The sequence below is a fragment of the Myotis daubentonii genome, chromosome 11, assembly GCF_963259705.1.
Source record: "Myotis daubentonii chromosome 11, mMyoDau2.1, whole genome shotgun sequence".
Taxonomy (NCBI): Eukaryota; Metazoa; Chordata; class Mammalia; order Chiroptera; family Vespertilionidae; genus Myotis; species Myotis daubentonii.
Window position 1 is genome coordinate 37,721,239 of NC_081850.1, and position 26,022 is coordinate 37,747,260.

Sequence of the window (26,022 nt, forward strand, 5' to 3'; positions counted from 1 at the left end):
GAAATTCAACATCTTTTCTTAATTAAAATTCTAAAAATTGGCAGGGAGGTCTTTTAATGAATAAGTAAGTGAATACTCATATTTTATACCTTTATCAGTCCCCAGAATTCACATATCTCTTTGAGAAGAACAAGAGCCCTTTCACTGGAAATGATAGAAAAGAAAAAGGATGTCCTTCATCAGTGGTCCTTTCTGATATATTTGCTAGAATTCTTAGCAATAAATGTTTGATACAGAAATAGAAGGAAAGTGTAAACTCTGTTCTTTACAAATTATAAATTGAAAATCAGCAAAATTTCAAGAAAATAAACTGGGATTAAGAATCCACCAGATATAAGACAAATCTACAAAATCCATGTATTATGTAGATCATATAGAGTTGGAGAATATGAGGGGGGGGGGAAGATTCCATTCATAATGAGAATATAAGGAACATTATTAGAAAAATAAAGATAAGACATACTATAATTCTGATTGGGAAAGCAAATTAAAGTAATTATAACATATGACCAGTAATCCCTGCAAAATTTTGTAATAAGGATTCTAAAATACTTATGTTTATGAAAAGAAATGTACAAGACTAATATGATGGAAAGTTAAAAAATTTTATTTAAGGACATAAAAATGATGTAAGATAGTAAAGACATATGCATCATTTCTGAACTCAGTATTGTAAAGATTTCAATTACCCCCAAGTAAACATATAATCCAGTGTAATTCCAATATCATGTTTTCCTAGAAAAAGCTGATTCATTTGCATGTGAAAACAAGTATTATTTTAAGAGCACCTAAACAATTAAACAGTGGAAGGGAAGAGTTGTAAGGACAGACAAAACATTTTGGGGGAAAGAATGATGGGCCTGCTCTAAATATATCAAAACTCTATAAAGCCATACTAAAATTATAGATGTGGTAGGCAAGTAGATCAGTGGCTTCAAATCAACTGTCCAGAAATAGATGCATGTGCTTTGATAACTTATCATATGATATAGGAGGAACTTAAACTCAATTGGGAAAGGATAGACTCGTCAATAAATGGCTACGTCACATTGAAGAAAAAAATTAAATTCCTGTTTTAGATCTTTCGCACACACACAAATTAATTTCATATGGTGTAAAAACATAATGCAATGACCAAAACTATAAAGATATGGAAGAGAAGGCATTTATAACCTGAGGATATAAAACGCTTTGTTAAACAAGAAGCCAAAAAACCCCAAGAAATGAGTTCATGAATGTTACTACATTAAAAAACAAAACATCTATATAATGAAAAAATAGCAGCACAAAATTAAGATAAGCACATAGAATATTTCTGGAATGATATAACGAAAGTGGGAATATTAGTTTCCTCAAAAGTTGGGAATTAGGGGAAGGATCAGGCACAGTAGAGACTTTTCATTATATATATGCCATTCCTTTCTCACCTACTTTTAAAGTAGGACAGAAATAGGCATGTATTCTTTGTTTTTATACTTAAAAAAAGACTGGGACAAAATATTTACTCCCTAGAGAATAGGAAAATGATAAATATCTAGACTATATCAAGGACTCCAACAAGAACAAAAACCTAAGTGAGCAAGGGAATGGATGTTAGCAGAAAATTATCTGTGAGGTACCTAAATATAAATCAGAAATATTACATTTCTCTAATCAGTGATGTTCAAATTATTTTTTAAAGTTTTAAGTTTTTTATCGCTTCTCGGCCTTTTGGCTAAGATCAAGTGTAGTATCTGTTCTTATCAGTTTAAAGTTTTAAGTTTTCACCAATCATGTTTACAAAGATTTTAAAGTTTGATACTCAGCACTGATAAGAGTGATGAAAATGTGTAATCTTACAAAGTGTGCCTGTGAATCGGACTGGCCATTTCGGAAGACAGTTTTTCCGGAGCTATTAAAATTTAAAATGTTCATCCCTTATTCCCAAGCAATTAATTTTGTCTTTGGCTACCTTAGAGAATAGTCACACATGACACTAATCAATTCTTTGCCCATTTTTTACTTGGAGCTAACTTGGGACTTTCTGTCCATTTTTAATTCAGCTACTTTTAGTGTCTTGAGTTTAGAATGGTAAAGTTACTATTGAAATAAGCCAATTGAAGAACTAGATTAGGGACAGCAAACTTTTAGCAATGACCATTAGTAAAGACAATCGTGTTCTGTTTTTTTAAAATAGGTGAAAATACACCTTTAGTGGAGCTTATTTGGTAAAAATAGGATATTTTAATCATTTTTTTTCTTTTTCTTTATTTAGAATTTAAACCAGAATCCACGGACTCTTTTGCCAAAATTTTATGGACTGTATTGCATGCAATCAGGGGGCATTAACATCAGAATCGTGGTGATGAACAATGTCTTGCCGCGCTCCATGAGAATGCACTTTACATACGACTTGAAAGGCTCGACCTACAAGCGAAGAGCATCCCGAAAAGAGAGAGAAAAGTCCAACCCCACCTTTAAGGACTTAGATTTCCTACAAGACATGCACGAAGGGTTGTATTTTGATACAGAAACATACAATGCGCTCATGAAAACTCTTCAGAGAGACTGTCGGGTAAGGAAACGCTGTTGCTCTGATTTCCTTTGAAAAGTCACCTGTAGGAATGTAATAATTGTAAGAAATGTGCCAAGCGGATACGTGGAATCCCGTTGGTCCCAATCCTGGTGCTGACTCATGCTTCCCTGATGTCAGAGGGATTTGTGGATGACGAGGGAATTGTCTAGAGCAGCGGTTCTCAACCTGTGGGTCAAGACCCCTTTGGGGGTCAAACGACCCTTTCACAGGGGTCACCTAAGACCATTGGAAAACACATATATAATTACATATTGTTTTTGTGATTAATCACTATGCTTTAATTGTGTTCAATTTGTAACAATGAAATTGGGGGTCACCACAACATGAGGAACTGTATTAAAGGGTCGCAGCATTAGGAAGGTTGAGAACCACTGGTCTAGAGCGTCTGTTGATGGTTACTAATAAGCTAAGTCAGCTTTTTTTTAATAAAATGAAAAAAGATTTGCTTTTCTTTTCATCCTCTGCTGTGGGGATGGTAGTTAAACCAGAGGCTACAGAAATTTAGGTTTAAAGCATTGATTAGGCCATGTAGAAATCTTGGAAGAAGTAAGATTCCAACAGGCAAGCGAAGCTTAGAGAAAAGGTCTGTGGTGGGATTGATAAGTGGGTTCCTGGAAGTCAGGTGTGGATGCGGACCATGTGGTGAACCCATTTGCTGAACGTATTTTATGTGATCTGAATAAGAGGTAATCAGGAATGAGGCTTAACAGAGTAAACACCATTTTACCCAAACTCCGCCAGAGTGATTGTCAAAAGGAAGGAGGAATTCATAGTCCAAAGTCCCCAGCCTTCAATACTTAAAGAAAAAAAGTGTAAGGCCAAAACCCAGGGAAGATTTTGTTGACATGGTGAATTTGGAGAAAGTAAGTACAAGTCCTTTTGAAGACAAAGATGAAAATGCAATTCTGATGGGCTCTGAAGGGTGATGACCATTTCATTAACGAGTTCTCGGAATATCATTTCCTGGCTCAGATGAACTTAGGAGAGTCATCATAGTGGAGACGGCCAGGAGGCATGTTGGTTTGGGTCTGACCAGGGCGTTCTGGAAGAGCAGGTGCGACTCGTCGGGCCTGGTCACTGGGAACAGGGATGCCTCCCAGGCTGTGGCTTTCTGAGCCCTCTGTGGGCCTGGGCAGATGGCCCACAGTGTTGCCAGGGAGGAGGACCCTTCTCTGCCAGACTCGAGCTCCCCTGAAGCTGGGGAGAGCATTCTAACCACCCATGTGGTATGTAAGGTGGGGAATTCTCACTGAGAAAACAGCCCCACCATGTCTGATTTTTTTTTCTGTCTACACGTTCAACATGTCTGATAACGCATGAAGATGTGTCCATGGAATTGTTTGTTTCATTGATAGAGATGTTATTCCCTAGCTTCTGTCTTTTAACTACCATCCAGTGAATGCTCAGAATGTGCCGGGCTAGTCTAAGATGTTTTTAATGCACCATTTTATTTCATTCTCTCAGCAGCCATTGGGAGTCAGTACTATTCATACTCCCATTTAGTCCATGAACAGTGAGGTTCTCAAAGAGGTTAAGAAACCTGCCCAGCATTACTTAGCAAGTCAGTGGCAGAGCCCACACCTATTTGGGTACAAAGCATGTGCTGTTAACAATTGAAATGTAAAAGATTCACTGTAAGGATTTTTTTTTAATTATCCTTTCAGAAGTGAGGGGGGGGAAACAGTGGGAACCAAGGGGAAAAATGTCCAGCTGAGCTATTCAGATATCTGGATGAATATGAATGACTTATGTTTTTCCTTAAAAAAAAATACATTTTAATAGAAACCTTTTCCTGTGCTTTTTCTGCCCTTACAGGATGTGGGTGAAAAGTGACTCTCAATTCCCCAGAGTTTAGTATAAGCCTCTCCAGTTTTAGATTTGCTTTCTATTAGTGCCTGTGTGTGAGCGCATGCGCAAGCATGCTTCTTGCCTGTTTAATATGGAAACCTTTTCCTGCTGTCTTTTAAAACCACAGGCTTCTATGCCAGAAAAAGGAAAGGTCAAATGTAAAAGAGCCATGGCACAGGATTTGTCTGTTTATTTACCGTTCCTGAGGCCAAGACCGATAGCACAGGATCAACATGACTTTTCATCAGGAGTGAGACCCTGGAGATTTGCCGTTTTATGTGAGGAATATTTGTTGCTCTAAGGAACATAAAGGCCAGTGTAGAGGTATCCTAAGGCTCACTCTTCCCACTCATTACACGTGATCTTGTAGAAGAACCATGGACCTTCCTTAAATGGCATACAATGTTTATCTTCAGAATGGCTTTTTCTGGGCTGTATGGGAGCGTGTAAGTGCTGCAGTGTGTGTGTGTGTTGGGGTCGGCGGGGATCTGAGTCCCTTCCATGATCTGCCTTGACTGTGACCAAGGCCTCTGTGACCTCAAGTCAGCAGTTGGTTCTTTGAGCAGAACTGCCTCAAGAAAGGCACGTTTCTGGAATGGTAGGCCTTAGTATGTAATCATCATGGACCTCTTTGCAAAACTGATTAAAGGTGTGATTAAAGGTGTCTTCCCAGAAAAAATGCCTATCCACACGCAGCAGTTCAGAAATTCCTTGGAGCTCAGTGTCTCCCTACACACATATATATGTATATACATACGTACAGAGAGGGGGGAGAGAGGAGAGATAGTGGAAGGGGGGAGAGAGAGAGGGAGAGTGAGGGGGGGAGAGAGAGAGAAAGAGAGACCCACCCCAAAGCCATATAGCAGTCATCCCTCTCTCTCTTCAGGTCATCCTCTGAAGGGCCAACTCCTGGTATGGGATCTGTGGGTGGCATTGCCAAGAGCATCTCTTGTCCTCATATCTCTCTCTCGCTTTGCAGAACTGAGCTTTAGTGCTGGCCGAGGTGCTGTGCATTCAGGGAGACTGGAAGGTCACCCAGGGCCGATGCCAGCGCCCAATAGCAGGAAAGCGGTGCTGTAAATATTCCTCTGAGTGAGGTGGTCCAGCTGAGGCTCTAGAAACAAATCAATCGAGGGGCTGCACTATGGTGTCAGCAGCCCGGCAGAGAACGGTGGGCTAGACCCTTATGTGGACACATCCTTTCACTCACGTGTCAGACCTACCAGGTGCCACTGTGATGTGAATGACCTCTATTTTTTATAAACTCACATACAGTATATTAAGTACAGTGATTCTATTCTAAGGCATTGTGAGGATCAGAGTAGGTGAGTCATAGCTTGGTTTTGGGGGATGAGAAGCGTTCTCCAGGTAGGCAAAGCAGTAGAAGTTTATTTCTAGGAAGATAAAACAATGTAAGTGAGGCATGAAATAGCACGATGCATTCTCTGAACTGGGGTTGTCCGGTGTTGCAGTGGTTGACAGTGAGGGAGAGCATGTGAAGCAGGAGAGAAATCCAGTCAGGAGCCAGATAATGTCAAACACCCCTTTCTAGTGGTGCCAGGGTCCTCCCTCTTAAGCTTAGAAGCAGCAAGTCCAAGCATCCCAGACCTTTGGGCACCAGCTTTTCTGTTCTTCCCAGACAGATACGATGAGCCTCCTAACCCTGTGACAAATGCCGTCTTCCCCACCCACCCTTGGTCCCTTTCCCTGGCTTCCCCAGTTCAGCCTTCGGCCCTTGTCCCTCTATGGCCAACTCCTCCACATAGTATACTGGCCACTCGGAACTCTTTTAGAAAACTGAGCTCAATTTATGCTTCAACCCTGCAGAGCCCACAGGATTCAAACAAAGGTCTCTTTCCAAAAGCAGGGATCCAGCTGTTGGAGTTCCTCCCAACCCCCATGCTGCTGTTCCCCCATTGGCTGCATCTGGGGAAAATGGACATGTAATAATTAGGTTCCCTTTCTTGAAGCAGTTCCTCTCCCTTGGCCTCACCCTCTGCCTGCTGTGACAGCCATCTACGCCCGTAAGTGAACTTGGCCCAGGGTAAGAGTCATGACAGCAGAGAGTACTGCCAGGACATCACAGGTCACTTGCTATCAAAAACAGGAAGTAGGATTTATTCAAGCCATTCCCTATGGTCCCCATGTAACCAAGTAGCTGAGAGGTGCATCCTATTTGAAAACTGCTCTTCCTATGTAGCCTGCCATCTTCCCCCAAGGCTGCTTTTCTTCCTATCTTCCCTGGCCCAGGGGACATGGTCATTATGCAGCCACTTGCCCAGATCAGTATCTTGAAGTTACCCCTTCCTTCCTTCCTCCCTCCCTCCCTCCCTTTTCCCCCCTCCTCCCTCCCTCCCTTCCTTCCTTCCTTCCTTCCTTCCTTCCTTCCTTCCTTCCTTCCTTCCTTCCTTCCTTCCTTCCTTCCTTCCTTCCTTCCTTCCTTCCTTCTCTCCTTCTCTTATTCTTTCTCCAGACTCAGCAAATCACCATGTCCTATCCAGGCTGCCTCCTAAATAACTCTTGGATCTTTCCGTTCTCTTTACATGTACAGCCTTTATTAAGACCCTGATAATTCATCTCCTGAGTTTTGTGGTAGCCCCTTGAGTAGTTTTCAGTAGCATTGCCTTCCAACACGTCCCCAGTGCTGCTGCCAAAAAGATCCTCTGATCAGATCACCAGCTCCTTAAGGTCCTCTAGCTGAGATTCTCCACTGCCTTTGGGCCAAAGCCCATGCTTCCTAACTTGGAACATTAAGATGCACCCCGCCGTCTCCAGATGCTCCTTTAGCTTCCTTGGTCAGCCTTCTCTTCCCATTCTGGGAGCACTTCCTAGTCTCTAGCCATTCTGATCTGCTAGACCAGGGGTCATCAAACTTTTTAAACGGGGGGCCAGTTCACTGTCCCTCAGACCGTTGGAGGGCCGGACTATAGTTTAAAAAAAAACTATGAACAAATTCCTATGCACACTGCACATATCTTATTTTGAAGTAAAGAAACAAAACGGGAACAAATACAATATTTGTATTTGCATGTGGCCCGCGGGCCGTAGTTTGAGGACCCCTGTGCTAGACACGTTCTGCACAAGTTTTGGCCTCATCTGCTGGACCATTTGCCAAAGCTCATTCCTTTACCTCTCTGCACTGTAGTACTTGTTATTGTAGACATTCAATATATATTACAAGATTGTCATTTTAAAAACCTCTTTTATTTGGAAATTTATGTATTACTTTTAGAAAAACAACTAGAAACTATTTTCATAGTCTTTTTAATTTCTATAATTATTTCTTCTCTGACATAACTTATTTATAAAAATCTGAAGAGTCTCATATCATTTAATTGATTTGATAAATTGTTACATCCTGAAATATTTATTGATAATTCTGGGGAAATAACATTGACAAAGAATATTAGTGAGAACTTTCATTTATAATCCAAATCTTGTTCCTTCAACTGGGAGTCTATCAGGCACAGTCTTGATAATTAATGACCTAAATGACTTATTTTACATTTATTATCATTTTTGTTGAGCAGTAAAGTTATTAATTTTTAAATAGTGTGGAACCAGTTTTTTCACACAAATGTCTGTCACCATAAATATTAATAGGTTCTCGGTATTTAATGAACCAATCTTAAAAATACTGAGACTTTCTGATGTGCAAACTGGGATCTTTCTATCTAAGTATAGCAAGCTCTAATTTGTAATTCAGATTCTTCTCAGCTATGGGCATGTTTGTATGGGTTGCAATGTGGGTTATTTTCTATAATACTTAATTTAGCATTATGGCTAGGGCTTATCCCTCAGCTATAATTTTGTTTAGCATTAATTTTTTTGCATTTAGTTTAGACACCTCTCTCTCTCTCTCTCTTTTTTTTTTTAGTATTGGTTTCTTTCCCAGTGATCATTAAAGAGGAAAAAAGTGCTTCAGACTTAAAAGACATCTCTCTTACTATGACAGTGCTTACATTTAAGCTCTTGCCTTTCTCAGGAAGGAATTGGATATTTTTAGACTTCAGCTAAACGAGAAGGGGAGAGGTATATCATTGAGTTCACATGTAGGGACAATGGGGAGGTATGGAAGACATCTGTAATATTCTCAACAATAAAGATAAAATTTAAAAAGGCATAGATACATTCACTGATTTTCAAATTATGTTCTACAAACACTATAATCCCATGATCTGTTTCTACTTGTTTTAAGTTATGAATTTTGGTATCTATTATAGTAGTTATTTTGATGCCGTTGCAATAGGAACATAAGGCAATATTAAAGTTATGAGCAAATAAGTAAAACCAACTCATAGAAGCAAAATTAGTTTGAGCTGGAAAGAATCATAAATCAGAATTTCTTGGGAAACAGTGGACCCATGACTTCCCTGCTCTAGTCTGAGAGAAAATGAGTTTGGACATAGATGTCCAGGCCTAACCAAGCCAGATTTTCTTATGAGAATAAGAAATGAAGACATTGTCATGTATGTGAGGACTTTAAAATTTTTTCTACCTGTAAATTCTCTTTTATAAAAAAATTATTTTGAAATAATTGTAGATTCACATGCAATTGGAGAAAAAAAATACAGAGAGCTCTCATATGTCCTTCACCTAGTTGCCCCATGGAAAACATCTTGTATGACCTTAGGGCAGTATCACAACCAGGAAATTGGCATTGGTACAATCCACTGAACTTTTTCAGATTTCACCTGCTTTATATGCACTCATTTGTATGTGTGTGTGTGTGGCGGGGGGGATATGTATGCATATAGTTTTAATTTTATACATATGTAGATTTATGTAACTACCATAGTCAACTGAGAACAGTTCCTTCACCACAATCTATCATGCTACCCTTTTACTAGTATGTATAGCCACAGCTCTCTCCAATCCTTTCTATAACTACCATTCTGTTTTCCATCTCTATAATTTTGTCATTTCAAGAATGCCTTATAACTGGAATCATATGTAACCTCTGAGATTGGCTTTTTTCACTCAGCACAATACCCTTGAGATCCATCAAGTTATCGTGTGTATCAATAGACCGCCCTTTTTTATTGCTGAGTGATATTTCATGGTATGGGTATACCACAGTTCAATCATTAACTCCCTGAAGAACATGTGGGTTTTCTCTGGTTTTTGACTGTCACAAATAATACCGCTGTGAACATTTGCATACATGTTTTTGCATAGCATACGTTTTCATTTCTCTGGTATAAATGCTGAATGCAATCGCTGTGTCATATGGTAAGCACATGTTTGGGTTTGTAAGAAACTGTCATCCTCTTTTCCGGAGTGGCTGTACCCTCTGACATTCCCACCAGCTATGTATAAATGATCTAGGTTCTTTTCATCCTCACCAGCCTTTGCTGTTGTTACTACAGTTTTTATTTTAGCCATTCTAATAGGGCTATATTTCAGTCTCTTGTTTAAAAATTACTTGAGTATATACTCTAGCGAAGCCAAAGGTAAACCCAGTAAAAGAAGCAGTTTGGGGATATAGGAAGAGTGGTGACAATGGAACAGAAAAACTTACACTTACGTCTAATGGCTGGTCATATGTTTATGGGATTTAATGCAATTGCTAGGGATTCCTAAGGAGGAGAGGCCTACGGTACAGGACTTCACCATGTGTTTCTAATGATAAGCATTTTTATGAGACTTTAAAGGCTCATAGCACTTCATCTAACTCTATTCTATGGCCATTGATATTTCTATATTATATTGTAATTGCTTGGGTGTATGTTTATTGTTTGCCTATTAAAACCTGTTCTCTGGGAGACTAGGAACTGCGGTACATTATTTTCCTACCCTTCACATCATTTAATAGAATAGCAGTTTGTCTCGGTGTTAGTCTTTTGATGAAGCATAAGGGATAACAATAGCAAACATTTGTTTTTTTTAATGTGAACCTTACCTAATTGACAAGCATAAGAGCAGACTTTGGTAATAGCCTACCCATGGTTTGGTTTGAAATAGAACCGGAGTCAATCATCATATCAATGTTGTGAATTTGTGGATAATCAGTTGAAGTAATTGTTCATTTGGCGAGTGTCTGTTAATGGCAAGTAAATTAGTCAATTGCAACTGTGTTGACCTCTTCATCTACTCAGCTATTTATTTAGGTGGTGACTGGTGTCCCCATTTAAGGCTGTCTGTACAACACAGCTGCTCACCCGTCCTGGCAAGAGGCTGATGTTTGTCCAGGCTTTTTGCCAGCTGCTGCAGTTCAGCTCTCATGCGAGAGGTGATGGAAAGGGACAAGATGATCAGGACCAGTGACTTTAGAGTAGCTACAAAAATCAAAATACTCGTCTATGTGATGTTCAGGTCATCTTTCTACTCAGTAAGAGATACTTCCATTTGAGCCCAACTAGTAATGCTCAATATTTCAAAATGAGCTTTCCTGTTTTTGGTGGAGGGAGGGTTCCTTCTTAGATACAACTTATAGACACAAAAATAGCTTAGCATTTAAAACACATCATAAACTACGTATATAAAATACTTAACACACGATTTCATGTAAGAACACATTTCCAAGGCTCAGTTCATCCATAGGGCAATGAGTGAATGAAATCTTGCAACCTACTTCGGGGAAGGCAGGCGCGAGGAACATGGTGCCAAGTAGCTGAGGAACACAAAGTGAAGTTCGTGATCCAAACATTTAATTTTAAACGTTTAATGAAAAACATAATCAAGCACATTGACACTTGCCAACTGTTACCAACGTGTGTGCACATGAAATCCTATTAACCTTAAAGCAAAACTTCTTTCTGAGAAATGTGATGGTTACAGTGCAGTCTGTTGTTTTTAAATCTTAGAGAGAGTCCAGGGGCTAGAGGTATGCCTTTGAATGCTGTGGGAGTGGCTTTTGAGAATTCTCATTAACTACAGAAACTGGAGGGTTATCAAGCCACTAGTTGTTTTTTTTTAAACCCTCACTTCAAACCATATGGATGGAGCATTACAACAAACCCTATGAAAGAATGGAAATAGGAGACTGAAAAATCTTCCTCAATCCTAAGAAGCAAACTTGTTTTTTCCTTCCTAAGAGAAATAATACCTAGAGATCAGAGAACTCAATGTATTTCCTGAGGTGTCTAGTTAGCGTTCATTTTAAGTAACTTATGATGTGGAAATATAAATGTTTGCTAAAGTCTTTCGGCTTATGAAATAGAAGTGATGCTATAGCTAGTATATTAGGGTTTCCTGCCTTAGTGTTAAAAGAAACTATATGTCTTTCATTTTGGAGGTGACCCTAAGTCTGGAGGTAAGGTCAGTGTAGGTCAAATGGGAGGAATCACAAAGTATCGGAGGGGAGGTGGCAAAAGGAAGGAAATGTCCCCATGGGTCATATCCTCCTCCCTGTTGGGAATCCTGGGAAAGCAGAGAGGAGAGCGATAGCAGGAAGGTGAAGTGGCCGTTGGGGGCGTGATGGCAGCAACCTGGCTTTGAAGATGTGTCTGGAAAGCTGCTTAGGTTGGCCAGTGTGGATCCAGTAGCCAGTGTCAGTCAGTCAGATGACCGTGTGAAATAGAGCAGGGTTGTAAATACTCCAGCCAAAGGGGATAGAGGTGGCAAGCTCTAGCAACCTATAAAATAGAGTGGAGGCTCCACAGATTAGGAGAAACGTCTGGAATCTGGTGAGGCACTTAAGGAGTACTTGAGAGTTTCTGGGGTCTGGGAAAATGTTACAAAGATTAGAAAATGATTCAGAAATGTGTCTTGTGGTATGTTACTCAGTTTGTTGTGCACCTTCTCAATGCAGTCTTATCTTTAATTTAGGCAACTGGAGACACTTTTAAAGGGGCTTGCTTTCATTCAACATCCAGTGCACTTTTACTGAGTATCCATGGTGTGGTAGGAATGGCACCTGCTCGGCTTCCTTGTGAAAGGCAGGTAACTCCTTGGCCACACACTGGCTCTAGTTATTTCCCAAAAGATCAGCACATACTGGCTTTTGAAAGGCTTTGGCTCATGTATATGATTCTTCATCCTGGTCAATACCATTCAACACTTTTTATATATACCCTCTTCCCCTGCCAGGGAATGTCCCTTTGATGTCATCAACGTTCTTTCTTCCAAGGCATCTCTAAGTTTGGCATTTTGATCCAGCAAGTATAACTCTTCTCACCTTTGCCCTTAGAAATTTTGCACTTATATACAGTGAGGTGGAAAATTTCCATGAGAGAATTTCTGCCTCCCTATAAGAGTGAAATGGCCCAAAACCATCTGTTATTAATGAATTTCTACATTAAATTTTGACTTTTCATTAGAAAAAATACATCTGTGTATTTTTCTACATGTATACTTCAGAAAAATATTTTTAAAGGATATATAGCCCACTGGACATATCAGTCGTCCATAGCTACCAGGGATGTTTATTTAAAATATCCTCATCCAGCTTGAATGTGAGGCTGGCTGGAGTCCGCATCTCATTAACTTCATTTCTCCAGGAAGAACTCATTTGTAAGCCTCGCCCACATGCAGCCAGCCCCAGCTGTTCCAAAGACAAAAACTTCTAGATCCCAATTCAACATTTGCTTCCTTTTCACCAGCACTTGGAAATCCGTGTTCAGATTACGATGGACATTCTTTGGAAGTGGAGGTTCGCCATCCTGTGATACTGCCCTTTCAGAAAGAGCTACCCAACTTTTTTCTAGATTATTAGCCATTGGAGGGGGGAAATGTCAGCCACCTAATTTTCAAAGAAGAGAGAAACCAGTGATTCCAGATTGCAGATGTACCTCCTCTGTCCTCAGATATGCAGAGAAAATAGATTTTTAAATTTTTTCACCACTAATCTTGTTCACTAAAATCTACTTCCCCAAACTTAAACTTAATAGTCATACTATTTCAGTATTTTCTGATGTAAACAGTTACCTCTTACTTTATAGTGTCCTTATTCAAATTTGAACTCTCTCTCAGGGCTTGTGTAAATTATCCCTGTTTTATTCCATATTTTTAGGCAAACACCATTGGAAATGTAGGATCTCTATCACATGTTGACAACACCGGAGACAAGAACACTGCCCCTCCACTTAGGATACTCTCTTTCCACCTAAAACCACCACCCTCTGCTGTGGGGGATGTGGCATTGAGCCAACCTCTTATACTTTAATTTTACCATATATATGTTCTATTTTAAAAGTAAATTATAATACCTCAAGACCTAAAAGAATTCATTTCTAGTGATACCTTACACAACCAAAGTTTTGCATCACTGCTTAAAACTCCCACTACAGATAGATACTTGCTGTTCTTCTTTTTAAAAAAATATATTTTATTGATTTTTTTTACAGAGAGGAAGGGAGCAGGATAGAGATTTAGAAACATCGATGAGAGTGAAACATCGATCAGCTGCCTCCTGCACACCTCCCACCGGGGATGTGCCCGCAACCAAGGTACATGCCCTTGACCAGAATCGAACCTGGGACCCTTGAGTCCACAGGCCGATGCTCTATCCACTGAGCCAAACTGGCTAGGGCCTTGCTATTCTTCTTAAATGGTAAGTTGTTCAACATCAATGGTGACTTTCCCAGACCTAAGATTTGTCCTGCCCTGGGGAACCTTTAATGACCTCAGAGCATGGATTGGCTGGATTTCTCTGGCTTCAAACCACCACAGGAATCTTATTTGACAAATCCTGCCTTACCTGCCTATTGAATTAATTCTGTCATTCAACAAATAGTTTTCAGTTCTTCCTGTGCATAAGGCTCTATGCTAAGTCCATGGCAGGTACAAAAAATGAATAGTATATGGTTCTTGCCTTTAAGAAGCTTAGAGTTTAAAGTCCAAGTTCAAACCGTCCAAGTCTTATTTATCATGGACAGATTCTCCCACTCTCTTCTTTGTCTATGTCCATTAGGGCAAAGTGGAGAGGCGAGGAGGAGTATTTACCCAGAGAGGCAGTTCTTCCGAGGGGGTGGACTGTGATGAGGTTTCGGGAATTTCATCTCATACGTTGAAAGGAGATGTGGAAACTTGAACTAAGTGTGGCCTCTGAGTCTCACTGGGCAGCTGGCCAGCCCCTGTACTCTCAGCTGTTAAGCCACAAATCATTCATGATGAAACCAACTAGAAGATATATCATGTAATGGGAAAATCTTGGCATTTTAATATAAAATATTACTTTTAAATGTGTTTCCAAAATAACTTATTAAGACAACTTTAGTAGAAACAAAGTGTCAATAGAGAAAAATCCAAAACTCACCCAATATAGAAGCTGATAAAATATATAAACATATATATATATATATATATATATATATATATATATATATATATATACTCATATAGAATCTTTTGAACTGATAGATGGCTATTTCTAATACCTATAAGGTATACCTCTATTACTTCAAGCTTTTTAAATGAGCAAAACCAGTGTTGGTACAGATCAATCCAGCACAGCCCAAAATTCAAAATCACTACATTAGACACAGTGAAAAACACAATATTGCCATAACTAGGCTAAGGATTGAATATTTATTTCCGTCTGCTTTACCAGCTAAAATTGTATGGCTTGTCACAGCCTGTTTTTTCTCTTCATTATATTAGCAAACAACACTCTGAACTTTCTTGAGGAAATTGAGTTTTAAAAGCAGCATTCAGCATTAACTCAACTTCCCATGCAAGGAATTCTAGAGTCGTAATCCAAGGGGGCTTGCTTTGGGAGGAAATCTTGGGAGGAATCCTTGGATTCATGTCTCCCTGAAACAATGTGTCCAGGGCTGTCTATTTGCATAAATTCTGGAGGATGCTATTTTGAATTGTCTTCTATTGTTGAATTAACATGTATGTTTTGCCAGTCACTCACTCTTAATTCAGGGACTGGACTGTAGGCCAATTGGAAAATGACTCAGGGCCCTTGATACATGCTCCTGTCAGCTCCACATTTGTTAACTTGGTTATTCTTTAGAGCTTCTATCAGAGAAGGATCAGGTGAGATCAGTATAGGACAGAGCAAGTTTTCTGCTTTAACCACTTCAGCTAAGATCCCAAATTATTTTTATTTTTATCTGTATCGTCTCTACCCCATCAGCAGAAGAGACGGTGGTAAATTAATAGTAAATCAGTATATTAGTATAAATGCATTTCATTTAAGCATTTCAAAGCAGTGTATTCAATTTTATTTTTGAAAAGGTCAAATATATACAAAAGTGGACAGAATATTACCATGAACCCCCATGTGCACTGTATCCAGCTTCAACAATTTTCAACTCATGGCCAATCTTGTTTCATCCCACTGTCCTCCTCCCCATAGGATTTGAAGCAATCCCAGGTATCACATCATTTTACCCATATATTTTTTTAAAATTTTATTGCTTAAAGTATTACAAAGAGTATTATATATGTCTCCTTTTTTCCCCCCCCTTGACCTTCCCCCAGCCTCCCCTACCCCACAGTGTCTTGTGTCCATTGGTTATGCTTATATGCATGCATACAAGTCCTTCGGTTGATCTCTTACCACCGCCACCCCCCAACCCTCCCTGCCTTCCCACTGTAGTTTGACAGTCTGTTCGATGCTGCGCTGCCTCTGTATCTATTTTTGTTCATCAGTTTATAATGGTCTTTATTATCCATAAATGAGTGAGATCATGTGGTATTTTTCTTTCATTGACTGGCTTATTTCACTTAGCATAATGCTCTCCAGTTCCATCCATGCTGTTGCAAATGGTAAGAATTCCTTCTTTTTTACAGCAGCATAGTATTCCATTGTGTAGATGTACCACAGTTTTCTAATCCATTCATCTGCTGATGGGCACTTAGGCTGTTTCCACATCTTTGCTATGGTAAATTGTGCTGCTATGAACATAGGGGTGCATATATCCTTTCTGATTGGTGTTTCTGATTTCTTAGGATATATTCCTAGAAGTGGGATCACAGGGTCAACTGGGAGTTCCATTTTTAGCTTTTTGAGGGAACTCCATATTGTCTTCCATAGTAGCTGCACCAGTCTGCATTCCCACCAGCAGGGTTCCTTTTTCTCCACATCCCCTCCAGCACTTGTCGTTTGATTTTTTGATGATAGCCATTCTGACAGGTGTGAGATGGTACCTCATTGTTGTTTTGATTTGCATCTCTCAGATGATTAGTGAATTTGAGCATGTTTTCATATGTCTCTCGGCTTTCTGAATGTCCTCTTTTGAAAAGTGTCTATTTAGGTCCTTTGCCCATTTTTTGATTGGATTGTTTATCTTCCTTTTGTTAAGTTGTATGAGTTCCCTATAAATGTTGGAGATTAAACCCTTATTGGTGATAACATTGGCAAATATGTTCTCCCATGCAGTGGGCTTTCTTGTTGTTTTGTTGATGGTTTCTTTTGCTGTGCAGAAGCTTTTTATTTTGATGTAGTCCCATTTGTTTATTTTCTCTTTAGTTTCCATTGCCCTAGGAGCGGTATTGGTGAAGAAATTGCTTTGGCATATGTCTGAGATTTCGCTGCCCGTGGATTCCTCTAGTATTTTTAAAGTTTCCTGTCTTATGTTTAAGTCCTTTATCCATTTTGAGTTTGTTTTTGTGTGTGGTATAAGTTGGTGGTCTAGTTTCATATTTTTGCATATATCTGTCCAATTTTCCCAACACCATTTATTGAAGAGACTGTCTTGACTCCATTGTATGTTCTTGCCTCCTTTGTCAAATATTAATTGAGCATATTGGTTCGGGTCGATTTCTGGGTTCTCTATTTTATTCCATTGATCTATACGTCTGTTCTTGTGCCAGTACCAGGCAGTTTTGAGAACAGTGGCTTTGTAATACAGCTTGATATCTGGTATTGAGATCCCATCTACTTTGTTCTTCTTTCTCAGGATCGCTGCAGCTATTCGGGGTCTTTTTTTATTCCAGATGAATTTTTGGAGAGTTCGTTCTAGGTCTGTAAAATATGCCATTGGTATTTTATATTTTTTTAGTAAAAATTCCTAGAAAATAAAGATTCCTAGGAAAAAAAATGACTTTTTTCCTTTAGATCAGGATTTAAATAGGGCCTACTTGTTAAGCCCCTCTTACCCCTCCATAACTTATTTTTTCATTGTGAGAGTATATGTTGAAGAAATTGGTTTGCTTATCCCATAGTCTATATTTTGCTAATTATCTTCCCATGGTTTCCTTTAACCTGTTCCTCTCTCCTGTTCTTCCTGTAGATTGATTGTTGGAGCTAGATGTTTGATCAAATTTAGGTTTGATGACTTCTATTCGGTCTTGTCTCTGACACATAGTAGGTACATAGTAGGTACTCAATGCAATATTTATTGAATGAATTCGTTTCCTTAAGAACCGCTGTGCCAAGGGAAGTGACTGCATGCCTTTGATAGAAACCTTGCTTGCCTGCAATCCAATGAATAAAGCATCTCTTTCTGTTCTAGAATCACCATCCTTCTCCATCTTGCACAAAGCATCGCTTACAGATTACTTGAGTTGCATTGTCTTTGTCACTCTGAATATCTTTTGGTGCTGGGTACCAATTTTTAAATGTGGCTGTTTTTTGAAGTTCTTTTAGACTTACTTGATGATTATCTTTTCTCAGTTTTATGCCAACTTAACTTTGCATTCCTTACATATTGGAAAAAGCCAAGAAACAGAAAGCCAAGGAGGCCCTGAGATGTGTTTCAGAACAGAGCCTCCTTCGGGCTAGCACCGAGCACCCTCTAACCTCGTAGATGGTTAAAGGTCTTTGCAGTTGACCCCGCCTGTGACGCACACTCCTTGCAAAGGCTTCCTGAAAAGAAAGCAATATTTTTACAGACTAGTTTGTAGCAAAACAAGCTTGCCTTTTATCTACCATTTAGTGTGCCTATAAAACAGTAAATTAAAAGAGTCTCTGTAAATCATAGCTTGATTTTTGCCCTTGACACAGTGTGTATAAATATTCTTTGGTATGGGTAGGTTTAAAAACACTGCAGGCAATCAGCTTTATTTTCCTAACAGTGTAGAGCACATAATCACAGTAATCACATCATCGTGAAGCAGGAGATCACATTCTCATATTTAAGACATAGACGCAGTGCTATACATTCTTGCTGCTGAATACTTTGGTATTTACTTGTTCACATGAAAAGCAACGTAACAGATATACGTTTCTGCTATGTTCTCAGTGCACAGCAAGGAGCACATAGTAAAAAACCCTTTGGTGAGAGGAGCACTCTTGTGTACATGATTGGAAAAATACAGTTACAACCTGAGGTCAAATTGTATACCATAGAGGAGCACTGATAATGTGCTTGGGTTTTCAGAGGGAAGACATGTTCCCAGCATTTTGTTGGGATCATGAGTCTAATTTTCATGGATTTAAGTGTTAAGATAGGCTTTGAAGACCCAGTAAAATTTTAAAATATAGTAACAACCTTCCAGAAGAAACAGCATGAGCAAAAACCAGGGCGTCCATCTTCAGGGCACATTTAGGGGTAATTAAGGGATGCCAGTTTGACCCGCCTGGAAAGCGGCTCTAGGCAGGTGTTAAATAAACAGAAGCTGTCTGGAGCCGTAGGAGAGAGGACCTTCAATGTCAAGTTGAGGCGTTGGCACCAAGCAACGAGGATAGAGTTAAAGCTTTGAGTAAGGGTGTGATGGGACCTGGTCGAGCCAGGGTGTCAGGAATGGATCAGAAAGGGGAAAATAGGAAGTTGAAATCATTAATGAGGAGGAACATTTTAATGATAGAAGCTGCAAGATTGGGCAACCTAATGAAAGGAAAAGGAGACGTGGAGTCAAATCCACATTAGGATGGTTTCAAGTAAAAGAAGTGAAGAAAAAGCTTTGGGGAAAATAAGAGCATAGGGTTGCAGCAAGACAGTGTACGCAAGTTTAGAAATGTCCAGAGGCCATTAGGAAAAGATAGGGCTTGGCCTGGCCAGTGTGGCTCAGTGGTTGAGTGTCGACCTTTGAACCAGGAGGCCATGGTTCTATTCCTAGTCAGGGCACATGCCCTGTTGAAGGCTCGATCCCCAGTGTGGAAGCGTGCAGGAGGCAGCCGATCAATGATTCTCATCATTGATGTTTCTACCTCTCTCTCCATCTCCCTCTCTGAAATCAATCAATATATATTTTTCAAAAGAAATCTATAGGACTGAAGCTTAGGAGTGAGTTCAGAATAAATATGACATTTTAGGAAGTGTCTATAGAGAGATGATAGTTGGAATCTCCCTCTAAATACTCTCAAATCTATCCATTTCTCCATTGACCTTCCTGCTGCCCCCTCATTCAAGTGTCATATCCTCTCACCTGCACTATTGAAATGGTCCCCAGTCAAAAGCAGGATCCCCTTGTGTGGGGTTTCTTCACAGTACCCTGATTTTTTCCTCCCAGGCCTTATTCCAATATGTAACTTGGGCTTGTGTAATTTTGAGGATGGTATAGTTATCTGTTTTGTTTACCGCTAAGATCCAGCAACTTCCATGGTGCTGGGCACAGACAAGACACGACACTCACATTTTTTTCCCAACAAAAGAGTGAGTATCAGTACCGAACAGTAGAGAAAGAGAAGAGTTGAAGAGAGAACTCTGGTGAACCTTCTTTAGGCCACAGAAGGAAAGAGTGGGAAAGACAAGTAGGCAAAGAACCAAGGAAAGCAAGACACAGCTGAGGTTGAGTCGAGGTTCTGGAAGGAGTGTCAGCCATGGTTGATTCTGCAGGGCGGGGGTGGGGGGAGGAGGAGCAGGATGATAAGAACAGCTAACATTTATCGGATGCTTTCTCTATGCCAGCGACTGTCCTAAGACTTGGTGTGGATTAATTCAGTCTTCACACTCAGTCTGTGAGATAGGTATCCCTATTCTCTCTATTGCCCAGATGAGTAACGAGACCCAAAGAGGTTATGTACTTTACTCAAGGACCTAGTGGAGGAGATAAGTCAAACCCAGCCAACTGGCCCCAGAGCATGGAGTCTGCACCACCATGCGGCCATTCCAGCTCCTTTTAGCAGCAGGACAAGTAACAGTGCCAGCGTGAAGGAGTGTGGCAGAGAAGGCAGAAAAGAAGGGCCAGCTGCTCTTTATGACCGTAAGCCCTGAGGAGAGGACAGCAGTGTCTATCATTCTGCATTAGAACATCTACATTAAGTCTCCGAATTTACAGGAACTGTGTGAGACTGGAGCATTCCTGATACATCACTGGCTGTGAGAGCATGGAGAATATGCTTTCATTTCAGGAACAGATTTCTTTGATCACAGCTTCAGGATATTATACCAGCTGCCTTGACATCATTGACTTTCCTTTTTACTACATTCCAGGGTTATTATTGACTTAAAAGAGTCCTTGAGAGAGAGAGAAAAATCTGGCTTTGACAATAAAAAGCATTATGGTATCCAGCTTGCTTTCAGCTTTGCATACGTCTATAAACTCTTTCTGCTTTCATTTTTTTTTTACAGCTGAGGAAATAGGGTCTTGCCCAGGCTAGATGGAAAAGCACCTGTATTTGCATTGCAACCTGTGTTTTGCATAACAAATGCACAGATAGGCAGACATTCTGGAAAAAACATGTGTGCCTGAGTGACAGACTAGACTGATTGATTGGTGGCTGTCATGTTGCAGAAGGCTGCATACTCTCAAAGCTCACAATGTTGAGATTTTGGAAGATTTGTGGATTCCTTTAATTAAAGAACTGGGAGGATATGAATAACAGAACTACTTCATTCCTAATTGATGCAGATCTGCCATGCTCGTCCCTAAAATCTGTACTCAGAATTTTTCTTTGCAGATGTTTTAAAATCTGATTTAAAATATATGTACAGTTATCTTTTTCTTCTTTAACTTTTTTTAGGGATGGTGACTTTGCCTCACCAAATTCTAACTATCATGTCCTTTCCATAGAATGGGATTGGAATTGATCATTTTTAAGGTATTTCACTCTGAAAGTTAGGAGCCTGACAATGCGGCACTGTTCAAGGATGCTGACAATCCAATTTAGGAGTAGAGAGAAAATGAATCTCTTTCACAAATTTATTTGTTGCTTTTTCTTAATCTCTCAGGATCATATCAATTAATGCAGAAAAAGCATTTGACAAAATTAACACCTTTTTTTTATATAAAAACTCTCAGTAAAGTGGGAATAAAGGTATCATACCTTAACATAATAAAAGCCTTACATGACAAACCTATAGCCAACATCATACTCAATGGGCAAATACTAAAACCATTTCCCCTAAAAACAGGAACAAGACAGGGACGCCCACTTTTGCCCATCCTGTTCGAAATAGTATTAAAAGTGCTAGTCATTGCAATCAGACAAGAAGAAGAAATAAAGGTATCCAAATTGGAAAAGAAGTAGTAAAATTGTCATTATTCACAGATGACATGATATTGTACCTAGAAAATCCTAAAGACTCCATTAAAAAACTAGATTTAATAAATGAATTCTGCCACATAGCAGGATACAAAATTAACACCCAGAAATCTTGGCATTTTTACACACCAATAATGAACTCACAGAAAGAGATACTAAATAATCCCATTTACCATTGCAACAAAAAAATTAAGATACCTAAGAATAAACTTAACTTAGGAGGTAAAAGACCTGTACTCAGAAAACTACAGGACATTGAAAAAAGAAATAGAGGAAGATATAAACAAGTGGAAGAATATACCGTGTTCATGGATTGGTAGAATCAACATCATTAAAATGTCCATACTACCCAAAGTAATCTATAGATTCAATGCAATCCCCATTAAAATACCAACAGCATATTTCACAGACCTAGAACAAACTCTCCAAAAATTAATATGGAATAAAAAAAGACCCCAAATAACCGCAGCAATCCTGAGAAAGAAGAACAAAATAGGAGGGAATCACAAACCAGTTATCAAGCTATATTACAAAGCCACTTGTTACCATTTACAGGGGAAGAAACCAAGACACAGGGAGGTGCTATGAACTGCCAAAGGTCACAGAGTCCATGCTGTTTATCCTGCATGTCCTTATCTCAAAACTGCCTGGTACTGGCACAAGAGCAGACATATGGACCAATGGAACAGAACAGAGAACCGAGAAATCGACCCAAGCCATGATGCTCAATTAATATTTGACAAAGGAAGCAAGAGCATAAATCAAGTCAAGACAGTCTCTTCAATAAATGGTGTTGGGAAAATTGGACAGATACATGCAAAAAAGTGAAACTAGACCACCAACTTATACCCTACACAAAAATAAACTCTTGAAATTAAATTTTTTAAAAATAAACCAGGATAAACATTCGACCACTTAAAGCATTGGGATAGCACCAATAGCTGAAATTGGACCACAGCCTAATTTTCTACCACGTATAAAATGCACATGTTCTCTTTGGCCTGTCCTTGGGCAAGAAAAGAGACTTCAAGTACAAACAAAGCAGTTCAGGTTGGACATTGCATTAAAAATATAAGAAAAATTATTTTCTAAAGATACAAGCAGAATTGATTTGTGGGTAGCTTGCAAAAGAAAATAAAATAAATATGATGGTATCAAGAGTGCCTTTCGAGTTGTAACACTCTTCACTGTACGCTCCCAGGCCTGTTAGGAACTCGCCACATCGTCACTAGCATTTGCTTTTGAAGCCGTTTCACCATTTTGAGGGAATCCTGACCAAGCAGTAGTTTGAGCTGTTAGGGCATAAGGCTATGGTTTTTGCCCATTAAAATGGAGACTGTTCCTTTAGATCACGAGGCCATTATTTTATAGCCTCTTCACCAGAATTGCTGTGTTGTCAGCTGACCTTTTCCCATTGAATATCCAAGTTATACTATTGGGTACCCACCAACCCAAAGCTTTTAAAGGAATCAGGATTCACCAAAAGGGTACTGGTAAGCAGCTAGAAATGCATGTCTTTGTTGGATTTTTAGGAATTTTTTATTTCAGAAGTATAATTCCAGGGGTGTTTATTTCAACCTAATATCTATAATCTCTCACACTAGCGTGAGCAATGAGTCACCATGACCTATAATTATGATGATAATAGCTAGCAGTTAATTGAGCTCTTTCTTTGTGCCAGGAATTTTTCTAGGCACTTCACCTGCATTGCCATATTTAATTTCCACAAGCACCCCATGCAGTAGGTCATATCATTGTCACCATTTACAGGGGAAGAAACCAAGACACAGGGAGGTGCTATGACCCCTGCCGAAGGTCACAGAGTCCATGCTCTTTATCCTGCATGTCCTTATCCAACGGTGTAAGAAGGGTCCACTAGCACTGAGAATGTGATATGAAAATTAGCATCTGCAGGTGGTGATCCCTGTGCAGGTTTATGGAGTTTCTGAGTGGACACAATCCCCAAGCTGTCCATTCAGTCTGGCTAATAAAAGGCCTGAGATCCCTTTGCACTTGTTTCTGTCTGAGGTAAGCATCCAGTCTCTATTCGTGTTTTAAGAAGCTGGGTTCTCGGCAACCCTGATGCAGAGCTGCCCTGTCTTCTTCCTTGGCTCCGTGCTACTCTGTGGAGGGGTGAGGCACTCAAACCAATCAGGGGGGCTGATGCCATCGTGTTGAGTCCATGGGGAAAGCTGTTCGTATCACCCTTTCTTCCCCTTCCAATTTGGAGCGCTCCCCCTCAGGTTAGGGAAGCTGGGCCCTCCTTACTATGAGGCCACTCTCTTGGCTCTTGGGTTAGAACGTTTCACGGCCTAAACCTCGTAGGTAATAAGATTCTCCTCTCAGCTCTTGTCTGCTTCCTTTCTGAAAGTTCCCAACTTAGCATCCAAGAGATGAAGGGTGAGCACTAGGGAGCAGTTGATACTCCTTTGCAGCCCACTTTCCGTTTTCCTCATTGACAGCAAAGATGTGTGGCCCAGAGGTAACCCATGTTTCCAGGCCACATGTGCTCTGTTCACAGAGCCTGCTCTCAAATGGTCCATGAAGTGTGGGTGTGGTGAAGGCCCACAGGTATGCAGATGCTCAGGCCTGACCCCTCTTTATAGTGTCATACATGGCTGATCAAAAAGCAGTTGGGCCGAGGGAAAATGAGAAGCATAGGAAATTCTGGATATTCAACTGCTGGTTAAACAAGTACCTATAGACTCTGCGCCTCAAAGGCATTTCCTAACTAAGTGACAAACTACCAGGTATGTTCAGAGTCAGCTGTGCCACCATTCAGGTTGGTCTTACTTTCTGGGCTGTTTTGAGCAGCTTTGTGTGTGAAATGCCAGGTATTAAGAAATCTATTGTTCCCTGGCTGATGTTGCTCAGTGGTTAGAGTGCCAGTCTTAGTACCATAGGGTCTTGGGTTCAATTCCGGGTCAAGGGCATGTACCTGGCTTGTCATTTCATTCCCAGCCCAAAGGGCATGTGTGGGAGGCAAACAATTGATGTCTTTCTCTTACATAGATGTTTCTCTCCCCCTCTCCCCTTTCCATTCTCTCTAAAAATAAATGGAAAGAATATCCTCGGGTGAGCATTAACAACAACAACAAAAATCTGTTGTGGAGGAGAATCATGTACAAACTAATAGAAAAATAATTTTATCAGAGAGGAAACTATACCATTTTCAGGGGCTCCTCTTAAACAGTCTTCATCATTGAAGAAGGGTCAAAGCCTCACCTACACGTGAAAGCCCTGCTGGCTTCCTCTTATCTTGACCTTGTTTCCCATCGCTTTCCTGTCAGAACATCACTATCTCGCTGGCTGTATCCAACTACTATTAATTCCTGCTCTTCCCCACTGTTTGCCAAGTGGATAATTAAGCAGTAAGTCATGTTCTTTGTCGAGATCATCATTTTTAAAAAGACTTGCTACGGAACCAAATGGCAACTTTGAAAGGCAAGCTTTGATGAGACCACTGAACTCTCGCAAGATTAAGATGTTGAGAGCAGAATCCAGACAAAAATATTCCGGCTGAGTCTTCATGCTGAGGAGGATACAAGATGTAGAGACCATTGGTTTTTGGTTTCTCTGCCCTAGTGCTTAAGAGTATGGATGCTGGAATTGACTTCTGGGTTCAAGTCCAGCAAATGCCACTTACGAGCTGTGTGGCATTGAACAAATCACTTGATCTCTGTGTCTTCCATTTTTTCACGTGTGAAATAGAGAGAAGAATAGTACATAGCTCAAAGAGTTGTGAGGATTGAGCCCAAGTAAACCATTTAGGACCTGGCACATGGAAATTGTTCAATAAATACCATTAGAGTAACATATGTGGAACATTAGGAAAAGATGTGCTTACTTTAGATTTGCATAAAAATACTATCTTGGAGCCATTATGATAATCCTTACTGCACAAGATCTAATAATGCCTCAAATGTTTTTATTTTGATTTTTCCTCTATCAGCCACCCTCCTGGGAGGGGGAGAATGCAGGTGCTGTGGTTCTGTATAGCTAGAGCTCTCTGGTTCAGTGTAGATGAGACTTACAAGCCATTGGAGTTGACAGGCCTCCTGGTTCTTTTCCTTCTCCAGGTGCTGGAAAGCTTCAAGATCATGGACTATAGCCTTTTGCTGGGAATCCACATCTTAGACCATTGCCTCAAAGAGAAAGAAGAGGACACGGCACAAAATGCGCCTGACGCGAAGCGGCCTGGGATGCAGAAGGTCCTCTACTCCACAGCAATGGAATCCATCCAGGGCCCAGGGAAATCTGGGGACGGGATCATCACAGAGAACCCGGACACGTACGTGCAGCCACCCGCCCACAGACCCTCTTGGTTGGGGCAGCC

The 26,022-nt window shown here is 40.1% G+C and overlaps 1 protein-coding gene and 1 pseudogene across 12 annotated transcripts in view; both read left to right on the forward strand.

The window, feature by feature from the left end:
- Nucleotides 1–26,022, forward strand: part of PIP5K1B (phosphatidylinositol-4-phosphate 5-kinase type 1 beta) — a 288,346-nt gene that overhangs the window by 177,364 nt on the left and 84,960 nt on the right. For all 12 annotated transcript variants that reach the window (XM_059656847.1, XM_059656853.1, XM_059656851.1 and 9 more), the window contains 2 exons: nt 2,255–2,554; nt 25,766–25,977. In XM_059656847.1, the coding sequence (XP_059512830.1) occupies nt 2,255–2,554; nt 25,766–25,977 (512 nt within the window). The remainder of the gene's footprint in view (nt 1–2,254; nt 2,555–25,765; nt 25,978–26,022) is intronic.
- On the forward strand, nt 1,695–1,804 carry LOC132212930 (U2 spliceosomal RNA; annotated as a pseudogene).